This window comes from Fundulus heteroclitus, unplaced genomic scaffold (assembly GCF_011125445.2).
Source record: "Fundulus heteroclitus isolate FHET01 unplaced genomic scaffold, MU-UCD_Fhet_4.1 scaffold_47, whole genome shotgun sequence".
Classification (NCBI taxonomy): Eukaryota; Metazoa; Chordata; class Actinopteri; order Cyprinodontiformes; family Fundulidae; genus Fundulus; species Fundulus heteroclitus.
Genome location: NW_023396890.1, coordinates 384,433 through 400,180, shown reverse-complemented (window position 1 = coordinate 400,180; position 15,748 = coordinate 384,433). Strand labels below are relative to the sequence as shown.

The 15,748-nt window shown below is 43.5% G+C and overlaps 1 protein-coding gene across 1 annotated transcript in view; it reads left to right on the top strand.

Annotated features, from left to right (window-relative positions):
- The window catches only part of rab11fip3 (RAB11 family interacting protein 3 (class II)), a gene marked incomplete in the record, with an annotated part of 30,204 nt that overhangs the window by 8,759 nt on the left and 5,697 nt on the right, over positions 1-15,748 (top strand). The window contains 3 exon segments of the mRNA XM_036132126.1: positions 4,730-4,800; positions 9,685-9,857; positions 13,648-13,845. Coding sequence (XP_035988019.1) covers positions 4,730-4,800; positions 9,685-9,857; positions 13,648-13,845 — 442 coding nt within the window.

The window sequence follows — 15,748 nt, the reverse complement described above, 5'->3', positions numbered from 1 at the left end:
ATTATTATTATTATTATTATTATTATTATTCTTTAATTCATGACGATCATGCACATTAAAGTCATTTCTAGTGTTATCTCTACAGGACTGTCTCAGAAAATTAGAATATTGTGATAAAGTTCTTTATTTTCTGTAATGCAATTAAAAAACATGAAATGTCATACATTTTGAATTCATTACAAATCAACTGAAATATCGCAAGCCTTTTATTGTTTTAATATCGCTGATTATGGCGTACAGCTGAAGAAAACTCAAAAATCCTTTCTCAAAATATTAGAATATTTCCTCAAGTGAAAAAAAATAAATTATAACAGCAAAACAAAATCAAACATTTGAAAATGTCCATTAATGCATTCAGTACTTGGTTGGGAATCCTTTTGCACAGATTACTGCATTGTTGGCTCTGGTGTCTTTCAGCTTCTTCTTCACAATATCCCACAAAGAGCCGCAAAAGTTTCTCTTTAGACCAGAACTGGATGTTTTTTCTGACCAACTGGGAGCTAAAGGTCCGATTTCTCTACTAAAAGTCAGTAAAATGTACTTGAAATGACTGTATTTGTCCTTGATTTGAGCAGGTAAATAAGATTATCTGCCAATGGAGTAAAACTTTAGCACTTAAAATAGGAACAGCTCATCTCCGTCTTCTTGTTTTAAGAGCATTATCTTGAATTATTTCATTTTGGGGATCAAAATACTCACTCCATTGGCAGATAATCTTATTTACCTGCTCAAATTAAGGACAAAAACACATTTCAAGTAAATTTTACTTTCTTTTAGTTCCCTTTTTGCAGTGTGTTGGTCCCTGCTGCCTGTCCATCTATCAGCTGCTTTAACTGTAAGGACACAGATCCAGACTGTGAGCCTGCGGCTCGTTCAGCGGCCCACAGCAGGAGCATCTGAAGTCTGGTTCTTCCCGTCCCGTTGCTATCTAGGGTTCCTTCCCCGGGCTTTCTGGGTCGAGCCGCTCTGGTTACTGAGCGCATGAATTAGTCATGATCTGGAAAGCGAGAGAAGCAGAGACACATGGCAAGATTTCAGAGCGGGAGTGGCAGAGAAGAGGTTTGGACACGGTGTCCTATTTGCTTTAATAATTTACTCTGCCCCTCTCTGGCTCTTTCTGACTCGTCCATCTGCTCCGAGTCAACACCGGCGCTGTAAAAATCACAGCTGGATTTTACGGCCACATGTTGGCGGTTCTGTGTAAAACACGCCAAACATGAATCTCAGCATTTGTGAGCCGGACACTGAAACCTGGAGGCGGACTTCAGGCCTTGGACGGTCCCGCGGTTCCCTTCGTTACCTCAGCTGGGCAGAAAAAACCAGCAGCCTTTAATTTGGAGCTTCCAGATCGCCTAACCCCCCCACTGTGTCTCAGTTTGTCCTGCGTTTGGGCTTCAAAATCCAGCTGTCACACAGCAAAAAGGGAATTAAAAGTGAAATTTTCATGAAATCAGTGTATTTTTCTTTGATTAGAGCAGCTAAATACAACTATTTGCCAATGGAATGAGATTTTTGCATTTAAAATAGGAACAATTCATCTCCATCTTCTTATTTCAAGTGCAGGATGTCTAATTATCTTATTTTAGGGGTAAAAATACTGATTCCACTGGCAGATCATCTTATTTAGCTGCTCAAATCAAAGAAAAATAGACTCATTTCAAGAAAGTTTTACTCTTAGTTCCCTTTTTGCAGTGCAGTTACTGTCAGGTCGGTCTTTCAGCTTCATATCCCAGTGAAAACATCAACCTTCAGGGATAAAATGCTGCCGTTTGACACAATTAGACGGTTTTGTTGTCTGATTTGTGTTTTAAATGTGACGCCTCAATCAAAACCAGCAGAAAGAAAAACCAACATCTGAGCTTCCAGATCACCCCCCCCCCCCCCCCTCCATTGTGTCCCGGTCCACTGGAGACAGAACCTGTAGTTCCAGCCTGAGTTGTAGTTTCACTCTCCCTCCCTCTCCTCCTCCTCCCTGCTGTAATTTCAGCCCCGCTCATCACTGAAAAGCTTTCCCTTCATAAAGGACCCCCCCCCCCCCCCCCCCCCCCCCCAGGCTGTGGAAATGCCTTCCACCCCACTGCCACCCTGGAATGTCTGAAACGCTCAGATCTCCTCTCAGAACTTCTGCAGGTGTTGCCGAGGTTCTGCAGGTGTCCAGCTGCCCTGGTACCGCTCCTGTTGCTTTGGACCCGTTTCGGTTCCACAGCCTGCGGCGCCTTTGTGCCCAGAAAAGCGAAGGATTGCGTAACACCTTGGGGGGGGGCTCTGCTGGCACACTGGAGCCGCTGTTTGTGTTCTTTTCTCCCAGCAAGGTGCCGCTCACAGCTCTGTTTACTAGATACAGCCGCCGCAGTGGCTGATGGGACTTTGATCGGCGCGGCTCAGGTTACCGGCTTTTATCGACGGATAAAAAGCCCATCCGGGTTTGTTCTCGTCCCGTTTCTGCTGTTATTGGGCCTCTGGGCTCATTGCTGGCCTCCGTGCTTCTCTTCACATCCAAGCATAACGGTTATGTGATGTTTACCGTCGGGTCGCGTTTATACTGCGGGCCGTAAACGTGCCGGAGGACGACCTTTGTGACGCCGGCATGTCGCCGTGTGTTGTAAAGAATTCACACGGCTTTGGAACCACAGAGAGCTGCAGGTTCTCTCATCTTAAGGAGATTTTAACCGTTCTTTTACAAAACAGCTCAAACTCAGTCAGGTTTGGACACTGCAAAAAGAGAACTAAAAATAAGTAACATTTTCCCGAAATGAGTGTATTTGCACTTGATTTGAGCACTTAAATGAGATTATCTGCCAATGGAATGAGTCTTTTTACCCCTAAAATAAGATAATTAGATATACTGCACTTGAAATAAGATGATGGAGATGAGTTGTTCCTGTTTTAGGTGCAAATAATCTTATTTACCTGCTCAAATCAAGGAAACATACTCTCATTTCAAGAATTTTTTTTCTTATTTTTAGTTCTATTTTTGCAGTGGACAGAGGGCGCCTGTTAACATGACATCTAGACTTTGACTAGGCCATTTTGTCTGTAGAGTCTAGGGCTGAACGATTTTGGGAAATAATCTAATTGTGATTTTTCTTTTTTTTCTTTTTTTTTTTCCTTAATATTGCGATTTAATGCAATTATTATTTTCCCCCCAGTTTAATTTATCATGTCTTTTTAAACATATACAAACAAATCATTTTGTTTCCTCGCTGTGCAGATTAGTTGCTAAAAGACCCACAGCATCTAAACTCAGAGCAGAAATTATTGCGTTCTGCTCAAAATTGCAATTTTCACTTTTCTCTGCGTTAACCACAAGCAACAAAAATGGCCTCTAAATAAAGATGTTTGTAAACAAGGACTATTCAAAACAAGAACTTTTAATGTTTCTATTAATCAGAATATTATTCAAGAGAACAGCTTTTAATTGATCAACCCTTGTTGAACATAAAGTGCAACCAACAAGCAAGTCTATGTATTAAACTGATTGACCTGTACTTAATGCTATGAATGATTATATAAACTCTAAAACAAGTAATAAAGTTAGATTATCTCACTGCTTCAACTGTCTTCCCTTCCATGTGGAGGCAAACCCACTTTAAACATTTTACCAACACCTAATGGACGTGTCTAATTCACTAATTGTTACATAGCCAAAAATTGCAGACTCTGCGATTTGGAAATTGTGTTGTTTTAAATCGCGATTATATTGAAAATACGATTAATTGTTCAGCCCTAGTAGAGTCCTGCTGGAAAGTGAAGCTCGGCTGCAGGTTGTGAGTCTGTCCTGTCAATCTATCGGCTTTTCTTCCAGGATTGTCCTGCATTTGGGTTTCAGATTTATTGCTTTTAAAAAAAAAAGAAAGAAGAGTTTCCAAATTCAGCCGTCAGTTCCTGTCTGGTCGGTCATTCAGCTTCATATCCCAGTGAAAACATTAACCTTCAGGGTTAAAATGTGACCAGCGCTGAGCAGATGTGCTGCTTGGTTTCTTCAGAAGAACCTGAACGTCAGCGCTGTCGTTTGACACAATTAAAGACGTTTTTGTTGTCTGATTTGTTTAAATGCGACGCCTCCTGATATAGCTGGGCGATAAATCGATTTAATCGATTAATTTGAATTTACAATTCTTTAAGATTTCATTTTTGGAAAATCTGGATTTTATTTTGCCAATACACTCATTGGGTTTTCATGATTACACATTGTTCTTAGCTCAATGTGTAAAACCACTAGCAGCAAATGTTTTGTTATATTTTCATTGTTTATAATGGCACGGCTGCCATCTTGTTTCACAGCTTGTTTTTAGTTGCACTTTGAATTCAGGTCAACTCCCTGACGAAATGCTTGACATAAAAGCAAGGTTTTAAAATAATTTCTTTAATTTCTTTTAATGAAACAAAAAGGAGGAAAAAATCGATTAATCGGATTTGGTATGATAAAATCGGAGATTTATTTTTTAATCCATATCGCCCAGCCCTACCTCCTGATGCATTTAAACCCGCTCAAAGGAACACGGAGCCTTGGGGCCGCGTTCTGATCAGCGTTTCCGTCGTCTTCGGGTTTTAAATGTTCGGTGTTCCATCCAGAAGGTAAACAGACGAGGACAGTAGAGCTCCTCTGTCTTCATGTTCCCTGTTTGCACATCAGCAAACCGCTCCCTGTGTTTGCTTAGCCTCCTGTTTTTTACTGCTGGGCTCTGTTGATTCTGCTCACACTGAACCTGCCTCCTCATCTCTGCAGGCCCAGAACCGCAGCTCTACAGCTACAGTCCGGGCGACGGCGCCGCGGGCTGCCCAGAGGAGTACGACGAGGTGAGGCGTCCTTCTTGTGTCCTCGTTTCCTGGAGGCCGGAGGCTGACCTCCCCTTAACCCCCCCCCCCCCCCCCCCCCCCCCCCAGCACTAGGCTGTCATTACCGCTCTGAGGGCTCCGCAGCCCGAACACGCGGCTTTGGCCGACTCCGAATGGCATCTGGCCGCTGAGGTCCGGCGAGTTCCTTGAGAGAAAACAAAGCGGCTGGAATGTGCAGCAGTTCCTGAATGTGTGAAGTTGATTTTTTACGGTTGTGGTCGACATGTCTGGAATTCCTGCCTCCTCGTGTCCAGAAGGCGTATATTTAACCGGAGTTACAGCTGACCTCTGCAGGATGGAAACTTTCTGCTACTCTGTTGTTTGCAGTGGCTCCACTTTGATGGGTATCGGCGCCCCCTGTTGTTGTTGGTGTGAACTACAACTCACCCCTTTAGTCTGTTTTCAGCTGAATTAAGTTACTGCTGGAAGGAAAAAAACATGAAACTACTAGAGATGCGTTTAAAATCAAGTCTGTTTGTTTAAAAAAAGAAGGAATGTTGTTGGGCTGAACGATTTTGGAAAATAATCTAATTGCGATTTTTCTTTTTTTTTCTTAATATTGCGATTTAATGCGTTTTTTTTTTTTTCCCCCAGTTTAATTTATCATGTCTTTTTAAACATATACAAACAACAACTCATTTTGTTTCCTCGCTGTGCAGATTAGTTGCTAAAGACCCACAGCATCCAAACTAAGAGCAGTAATGATTGCGTTCTGCCTACAATATATTTCAACCAAAATTGCAATTTTGACTTTTCTCTGCATTAACCACAAGCAACAAAAATGGCCTCTAAATAAAGATGTTTGTAAACAAGGACTATTTAAAACAAGAATAGTTGAAAAATGCGTATAATTGTTCAGCCCTAGAATGTTGACAGCTGAGTGGAAAGGAACGGGTCCGGTGCTAAAAACACCTCAGATTACATGTTCCAGCTTTTATTCAGTGTCCTCGGCTGCATTGTTGAGATTCCTAACCACGTTTTTTTTATAAATTATATCAGTGAAACATTGATCTGCACTCAGTACTCGGTCTAAATGAGTTCCTGCATGGAGATGAGCCGGTGGTCCTGCTGAGCTGTTCAGGAAGCCCAGGTTGCTGCGATGTTCTCCAGCTCCTCTGCATCGTTGGTTCTGGTGTCTCTAGTCTCCGTCTTGACTCCGTAGCTTCTCTGCAGGGTTTGCTGCTGTTAGCATGGTGATTACAGCCGGTACCGGTACCAAGTCCTGCAGGAAAAATGAAATCAGCTTCTCCATAAAATCTAAAATCTCCTGGTAGACTGCTGTGTTGACTTGACAACCAGAGATGGGTATAGTGGCCAGAAACCTCAAGTAAGAGTAGCACTACTCAGCATATTTTTCACTAATCATACCATCTGATGATTTTAATATATAGAAATGATGTAATAAGATAGGAAAAAATCTAAGGTTATGTCCAAAATTCTAGTATTTGAAACACAAAAATTAAAAACGATACAAAGGAAAACATAATTGCAAAACAACTCGGGCAGAAGAAACGCTGTCAAGGTTAATGTTGGATAAATGTTTTGGAAAAGTAACACCAGCGGTAATATCAGCGGTGCCTAAAGTCCATATGTGGCCCTCTGAGTGATTTCTGGGCGGCCCTCAATCACAGTTTAAGAATGGCCTACGTTTGGTTTTTCCTTTCAACAAAAGACATACATTAAAATCTTCTTAAAAGGGAAAATGTAAGGTGCAACATTTATAAAAAAAAAAAAATCTTTTATCAGCCATATTTTTGCTTTTAATTTAACAGTAAATAAGACCAGAAACTTTTTACCAAAAGGGAGACTTGGGTCATTTATTTAACTCCGTAAAATAAAGCAAGAATGAAGCCAATCCTGTTATTGTTGAAAAGCCACAAAAAAATATGCAGGGTGAACCTGCAAGAGTCTTATTTCAAATCTAAAATTGTTTACAGAAATCTGACTAATTTGCTTGTTTCATTAAAGCATTTTGTCATTTTGATTAAAAAAAGGTTTTAATTTGGTGGCCCATGAATACTTTCTACATCATGATATTCCAATATCTACTGTTTACGTTCATCTGACCTCCAAACGGCTCAATGAGCTCAGCAGATAGAAAATAACATTAAAATAATAAAGCTTGTGTATAAATAAAAAGTCTCAGTTTAACATAAACTCCAGGTTTTTGTCTCTCTAGTGCATTTCAGGTTTAAACTAGTTTGTTCTTTATTCATAAAGTTACTCACAGCAGGTAGAGTAGCCAGAAATTTTACTCTAGTAAAAGTAAAAACTACTAAAAGTACATTTTCTTCAGAAAGTTACTCTGGTAAGTGTAACTAGTCGCTACCCGCCTCTGTTGGTAAATCACAGCGGTCCAGGACCAGCAGATCCCTTAGTTCCTTAAATCTCTCCTCCAGGCTCTGGGGCCTTGAGGTCCAACCTTACATAGAACCGGACCTCAGGGGCCAAAGTCCTCGGTCCAGGTAAGACGGTTCTGGTGTCTCTGGTTCAGGAGTGGCCCATCTGTGAGGTGGTTCCTGTAGCTCCTGTTTCATTTCACACACACACCCGGAGGCTCCGTGTGTCTCTGTTCTGTTGGTTCTGCAACTTCTTTCTACCGCACTTCGTCCTTCCACTCAACTTTCCACCCATATACGCTTAGATGCAGCCGTTCTGTGGTCGCCCTTGGTGGCCGAACTTGTCCGGGACTTTCTGCTGTCGGCTCAGAGAAACTTTCTGAGACCTTGGCGCTGAAGCCTGCTGTTAAAATCCTTTTTATTTACGTTTTGACGCACGGTCCACACCCGTGTCCGCAGCCGGGCCGCTTCTTGGCAGAGGAAGAGCTCCTCTCTGAATAACGGAGCTGTTCTGGAGCTGTTTGCTTTCTAAACAGGCAGAGCGCCTCATCCAGCACCTTCCTCCCCCCCGCTCCTCGTTTATTTCTTTTCCACCTTAAACGCTGAGCTCCAGGACTGGAACTGCTCCTGGCAGCCCGTCGTCGCCTCTCCTTCCCAGCTGCCGCCACCAGCGACACGGCTTAATGATTTCTGCAGCCACAGTGGGCCAGGAAGTGTCGCAGATTAAACGGCGTCCAGCCGATTGGGCCGGGGAGGGTTAGTCTTTGGACTTTGTTTCAGTCTCCACCCCTCTGACCACCCAGTGGAGAGCAGGACGAGGTGTGACGGCGTTATCTGCTCTGGTTTTTCCTCCCAACATCCACTCTGTCGCGCTCCGAGAGGCGAAGGTGAAGGTTTTTTTTTTTTTATCCGGCAGAGAGAATGATTCTGGATACGGTGGACGTCTGTCTGAGCCCCGCTTCGTCTGAGACCTCAGCTAAAGTGGTACGTTCAGCTGCTCGCTGAGGACCAATGCTGCGTTCCACCAGGAGTCGGTCGCGTTGTTTGAACTTGTTGCTTCGAGGTGTTGAGCTCTGAAGGTTTGTTAGATAATCGGCTTAACCTGTGTCCGTTGACGCTAAATAACTTTCAGCTATGCTGGTCTTCACAAATCCAAGAAGAAAATGTTTGTTTTGCTGCCGTAGATTAGAAATCTCCTGTTTTTTTTTATTTGTCCCTCAGAGGAGAAATGTTCATGTTTTTTACCTTTAGTGTGAATCTGGACGCCTCGGTTTAAATGAGGCTGTACAGTGAGGGCAAAGTTACAGTCTAAGGAGAAAATGCTGTGCGATTGTTAAAACTAGCAAACCAATGGGGTAATTCATGAAACTACAAAACATTTATGTGGATTTAGGCATAAAAAACCCCACTTTTTACAGGAATCTTAGTTTGTCGAGGCAGAACTTTAACATTGTTTCAGATTTTCTGGTGTATTTTAGTGACACACTAAGCTAGGGCTGAACAGTTAGTCGCATTTGTAATATAATCGCAGTTTAAAAAAAATGCTATTTCCAAATCGCAGAGGTCAGCAATTCTTGGCTATGTAACAATTAACAGATCAGTCCTTTAGGTGTCAGTAATTATGTTTAAAGTGCTCCACATGGAAGGAAAGAGAGCTACAGCAGTGAGATAATCTAGGTTTATTACTTGTTTTAGAGTTTAGATAATCATAGTTTTTACCAGAAACTTTCAGGAATCTCACCACAGCATTACATTCTGGTCAGAATGTTCAATACATAGACTTTATGTTCAACAAGGATTGATGTCCAACTCAATTAAAAGCTATTATCTTGAATATTAATATTCTGATTAATAAAAACATTAAAAATTCTTGTTTTTTTAAATGGTCCTGGTTTACAAACCTCTATATCTAGAGGCCATTTTTTATTGCCTGTGGTTAATGGAGAGAAAAGTCTAAATCAAATCACAGTTTTGGTTGAAATATATCGTAGTCAGAACGCAATCATTTCTGCTCCGAGTTGAGACGCAGCGGATCTTTTAGCACCTGATCTGCACAGCGACGAAATGGATTGATTTGTTGTTTGTATATGTTCAAAAAGACATGATAAATTAAACTGAAAAAAAAACTGCATTCAATCGCAATAAGATTTAAAAAATCGCAATTAGATCATCTTCCAGCATCGTTCAGCCTACACTAAACCGTCACTGATCAGTTTTCCCTTTTGATTGGCGGATCAGATGCTGAATTAACTGTTTAAATAAAGGCATCAAAACTAAAAACTTTGTCTGTACGTGGACGAATGAACGTCTTCTGCACTTTAGAGCTGATTTCCAGGTCAGCTTCAGGTAGTCGGTGCATGAATGAGGTTAATGTTGCTGTTTTAAAGCTGCCGTCACGGTTCACACCTGCTGGTTTGTCCCAGACCAAAGTATCTCAGGTCAGAATCATCCCTGATGAAAGCCTGAACCTCTCTGGGTTTAATGCGCTTCTCCCGTCTCCCTGCAGCAAAATGAGGTGACGGACAGCGCCTACCTGGGCTCGGAGAGCACCTACAGCGAGTGCGAGACCTTCACGGACGAGGACACGGGGGCGCTGGTCCCTCCAGAGATGCACGAGGAGGTGGAGACGGACAGCGGCATCGAGGCCACGCTGCACGACCCGGAGGACGGCGGAAGCAGGTCTGTGTGCTTCGGCTCTATGTTCTGGTGACATGATGTGACTGTGAGCCAGATCCAGAATCGCTTTAGTGCGATCCGGGTCACTGAGCAGAAAAAAATTAGCCTCTATATTGACTTATTCCCTGGTTCTGTGGAGCGCCGGCCAATCACATCGCTGCGTCTGTAGCTCTGCTGCACCAGAACACGTCACACACTCAGATGTCAGCTCTTCTTTCCAGTGTTCAGTCAACATGGTTGTTGGGGGGGGGGGGTTAGTTGGCGGCTTTTCTGCCGTCAGCATGTGAGCACACTGCAAAAACAGAACTAAAAGTAAGTAAAATGTTCTTAAAATTAGTGTATTTGTCCTTGATTTGAGCAGTTAAACAAGATGATCTGCCAATGGAATAAGATTTTTGCACTTAAAATAGGAACAATTCATCTCCATCGTCTTATTTCAAGTGCAGGATGTCTAATTATGTTATTTTAGAGATGAGTTGTTCCTATTTTAAGTGCAACAATCTCATTCTATTGGCAAATAGTCTTATCTACCTGCTCAAATCAAGGTAAAATACACTCATTTCAAGACATTTTTTTACTTATTTTTAGTTCCCTTTTTGCAGTGCAGAGCGGCTGATGAAGATGGACATGAGGAGGAAGAGCGCTGGTCCTCCCGCTATCTGCTGACTGCGGCCCGTCTGTCCGGCTGCGTGACGGATGGCGGCGCTCTGCCTGACGGGGACTTCCTGTCCGCCGTGTGAGCCTCGGATTGCAGGAAGTGCTGATGTGCCGTTTTTTTTTTTTTTTTTTTTCTTCTGCTGTTTTCCCTGATCTGGTCCCGTTTTTTTCGGCCTCACATTGACCTGCCAGGATCCACCGCTGCTGACTGGGATCTGTGTCAGCGCAGGACTCTGTGGCCTTCAGATGCTCCCGGTGCTGTTTACCAAACACCGCCGGCTCGGCTGCCTAGAGAGTCTGAGCTTTTTGCTGCGTCAGCAGATTCGTTTGCGTTCTCAGGTCTTTAAACGCCTCGGCGGCGAGTTCACACATCCTGTCACCTGACCAACGCGCCGCTGCGTTTCACTTGGATTTATGTGACAGACGAACACAAGATGGAGCAAATCTGGGAAGGGCAACGAGAAATGAAACGAAAAAAGGTTTTTAAAATTATTATAAATTCACCTTCTGATGGCTGCAGCTCACCTGGTTGATGAATACCTGCAGTGATGCTGAGATAATCGGTTCTCGCCTCTGAGGTTCCTCAGAGAACCCAACAGACGGGTCAGGGAGGAGGTTCTGGTCCAGTTTACAGCAGGATCAGGTTCTACAGAACCTCCCAGAGCTCTGATCATCATCTGGACCTGCACTGCAAAAAGGGAACTTAAAAATAAGTGAAAATTTCTTGAAATGTGTGTATTTCTCCTAGATTTGAGCAGAGAAATAAGATGATCCGCCAATGGAATGAGTATTTTGATCACTACAATAAGATAATTAGATAAACTGCACTTAAAATAGGAACAATTCACCTCCGTCATCTTATTTCAAGTGCAAAAATCTTATTAAATTGGGAGATAGTCTTATTTACCTGCTCAAATCAAGGACAAGCACACTAATTTTAAGAAAATCTTGTTTATTTTTAGTTCATCTCTGAATCTCTGCAGGAGCTGCAGAGATTCACAGAAACAAACCAAACATGTAGAAATGTTCTGGTCAGACGGGGCCAGGGTTAAACAGAAATAAGGAAACCTGGTACCTGGGCCTGGTAAAGGTCCAGATGTTACATCGTTCTCTGGGCTCGCTCAGATGCACCAAAGCGACTAAAAGGATCAAAGTTTGAGGCGTGTGGATTGTTCTGTGTTATGAACAAACGAAGGTCCGTCCTCGTTAGAAGAACCGAGTCCATCTGGAGACGCTCAGCGGCATTAAGGAGTAGATGCACTGAGCTCAGGATTACTGAGCTAACAGGATTAGCCCCCCCCCCCCCCCCCCCCCCCCCCCACAGGCGGTCAGCAGCACCGTCTGTTGTTAGCGCTCAGCCTGGAATCTGATTAAGCCAATCGGTGAAGCCCTCGGCGCCGTCTCTCCTGCAGCCGCTCGCTGCTTCGGTCGTCTCCGGACGGGAGGGTTGATGTCGGGCTTCGCGTGGCGCTGACCTGCCGGACTTCAGGATTCCTCTCTGGTTGTCGGGAGTTTTGACTCCAGTTGCCCCCAGGCTTTCACGCCAGGGCAGCGGAGGCCGCTCCGAGATGCGATCCCGCTCCTCCCCGGGCCTCGGCGCCGGGGACCTCGGCCCCGGGGACCTCGGCGGGGGGCCCGGCAGGAAGAGGATGGGGAAAGGGTAAGCCAGGTCACTAACGGTCATTCTGGGAACTTTAGGACCTGAATGCATCGTTTTAACGCCGTTTATTTAGTGCAAACGGCTGCTGAACGCTGATCTTAACGTGGTCTTGACCTGTCCAACATGGCCTCCGGACGCCGCTGAGCTGTGACCCACAGGCTGCTCCGGTACGTCTGGTCCGGAGGAGCTCCAGAGTCGGTTATAACCAACAACGCTACGCCACAGATGCCTTTGTTGTCGTCAGCAAGGTTGAGATTTACAAAAAAAAAAGGTAGAAGACCGGAGGAGTCCTGGGGATTAATGTGAATTAACAGATTAAAGACGAGCTGCTGGTGAACTTGACCAGATTGCTGCTGTTCCTGGGGAAAAATTCATCGTCTGAAACCTGTTTGCTTCTTTTTGTTCTGAAATAAACCGGTGAAGTGCAGAAGTATTCTCACTAGGGCTGGACGAAATGGCTTCAAAATACCAAATTCACTTAATAGATTTTTTTTTATTACCCAAAAAGAAATTATGTTTAAAAACTTGCTTTTATGTCAAGCCTGATCTAAATCCAGGCTGTGAAACATGCTTTTAGACCAAGATGGCTGCCCTGCCGTTGTAAATCAGAATCTGAAATACTTTAATGGTCCCAGAGGGAAATTGCTGAAACAATGAAAATATAACTAAATGTTTGATGCTAGTGGTTTTACACAATGATCTGAGAACAGTAAATTAATAAATAAAAGTTTCCTGTATTATGGTTAACAAAGGTAACCTATATCCAGCTTTGCTGCTCTTCTCTTCATGGAAGACCAATGAGTTCATTGGCAAAATAAAATCCCGATTTTCCAAAAATGTAATCTTAAAAAATCGTAGATTTGAATTAATCGATTTATCGTCTAGTTCGCTCGCCTTAAAGTTTTCTCATTTTGTCCCATTTTAAGCTCAAACTGCGATGCAGGGCAGCAGAAAGCGGCTCCTTTGTAAACCCGCCTCTCCACCAGGTTTCTGCATCCAGAGACATTTCTGCCAGTCCAGCTCCGCCGTCTGGACTCTGACCGTCTCTCTTCAAGCAGCACCACAGATTCTCTGATGGATTTGGCTCCAGACCCGCTGGACTCTGCATTTCTTCAATCGACTCGTTGTCCTGTCACATCTTCCTGAGCAGTGGATCTCTGCAGCTCCTCCAGAGCTGCTGGCTTCTTTAACACCCGTTTATATGGACGGCCGTGTCGGCTCGCATTAACCGGACTAACTGGGGGGGTCTTCTGACAGCAGGACCAGAGCAAAGGGCGATGAACTCTAATGTTTCGCACTTTTATCTGCAGAAATGTCTGAAAACTATTATTTTCCCTCCAGTTTGTGGTTCATTTGCTACTTTTGTGGGTTTATTGCAATGAAAGCCAATAAAATACCTTGAAGATTGTGATTATTGAGACAAAAGGTGCAAAAATACTTTTCCTCACGGCACCGTTTTTCTCCCCCCCCCCCCAGGTTCTCCCTGAGCTCGGAGCTGCACAGCCACTCCTTGGTGACGGTCATCAGCGGAGAGGAGGAGCACTTTGAGGACTTTGGGGAGAGCAACACGTCGGAGCTGCTGGAGACGAGCGTGGAGGGCTCCATGGGCGGGGGGGACTCCCCCCTGGCCGAGCCGGCCGAGCAGGTCAACGGCTCGTCTGTCGTCTCTCCCAGGTACGAAGCCGGCCGCTCTGACGCCTCTCTGTTGTTTAACGGAGAAGGTTGCAGACGTGGAGACAATCTCAGGGTTCCCACGGGTCCTTGAAATCCTTTAACGTTTGTGAATCTGAAAAAATTAATTCAAGGCCCTTGAAAGTTCTTGAAAACAGCCAAAAAAAACACCTTGTCCTTGAAAGTCCTTGAATTTTTTTGTGGGGTTGAAAGTTCACACGGATGACGACTGGTGTCATTATTTTACTACCACACGATCTTTTAAAATTATGTTTATTCCGCAGACTTTTAATTTGCAAAAGTACGTTTGCTCTTCTTCGTTAGTTGCTAGGCTACGGTTTAGGCCTACGTGCGTCCAATAGGTTACATTCACGCAGTGTTGCCAACTCAGCCACTTTGTTGCTATATTTAGCAACTTTTCAGAGTCAAAGTCAAAAACTAGCTTAATTAAATATGAAAGTAAGTGAAACAAATTGATATAATTCTGAACATCTCAATGCTGCACTTTTTTTCCATAAAATTCCATGAAGCGGTAGACTAATGTACATCTTATATGTAATGTAGTATGGCATAGCCATGTACTGTGGATATAAATGTAGGCTATGAATATGATCAATATCAATGTAGGCTATAAATTAAGTCCACTTTCTTGCATTGCTTCTGACCCAACAACTTCTATGCTGTTTAGTCTTTTATTGAATTTGCATTGTATTAAAATATGATAACCTATTCAGCGGTCACATTAGGTAAATGCCGCCACATGTGGTCCTTGAATTTGAGGAAATTGTTCCTGGAAAGTCCTGGAAAGGTCCTTGAATTTGATGTTCACCAAGGTGTGGGAACCCTGCAATCTGCTTTTCCTTCAGAACGGTAAACGCCGGGTTTTCCTGGCAGGAAACTCCAGACCTGACGACGCTGCAGATTCAGGCCTCCTTCAGTTTTTAGCGACAGCTGCTATCCGCTTTAATCTGAGCTGTTCTGAACATCCTGATCTCTGCAGCGGCTCCGGTACGGACCTGAAAGCACAGACGACACTTTGTGGTCCCGTTTGTTACAGAGTTCTTATCTCGGCTGGTTTTCCCTCCCCCGCCTCTTTTTTTTTTTTTTTTTTCTCTCCTGCTTGAAGCCTTTAAGCCGGATAACGCATAATTCCCACTTGGGTGATATTTCCCAGATTTGCCTTGCCAGGAAGCTGTTAATGGCTAACTGCCTCGTTTCAGCGTGGCTCTGATCATACGGCAATAAGCTGCTGTAACTGGATTGTTGCTAATCGCACTTTTTCAGCCAAAGCGTTGAAACGCCGTTTAGCCTCTTTGTTGCTTCCTGGGTTTAGTTGTCAGAGCCTCATTAAAGTCGCAGCGTTGGACTATAAACTATGAAGATTAGGTCAGTGTTGCTGCTGCACGGTGCTGGTGAGTCTCGTCTAATTTTAGGTAATATAATTTATTAACTACTTGGTCCTGCTGGAGAAGGGATGCTTCCAGTCTGAAGGTCACAGAAACCCACGGCCTGAACGTTGAGTTTAGAGATGCATAGCCACGTTATATACTTATTTAAAAGACCAGAAACCGTTTGATTATGATAAAATAAGGTTATATATACCAAGCCTCCATCCTGATAATGTTTTAATGGTTCTTTTTGTATATAAATATACAAAGCCAGCATCGGGCGCGATTAGCAGATATAAACTGACATGTCGCCATCTAGATACGGTATAGCAGGGCTGTCATAATGCTGGTTTGCTTAATTAATAAATCACTTGTAAATAATGTCTCACAGTAAAGCAGCAGCTCAGCGTGATGAAGACCAACGTTATTAATTAAATAAACCGATCTACAGCAACTTTAAGAGCCTCATATCAGAACATTTACTCACGCCAGTCAACTCTGCATCACATCTGAGCCTC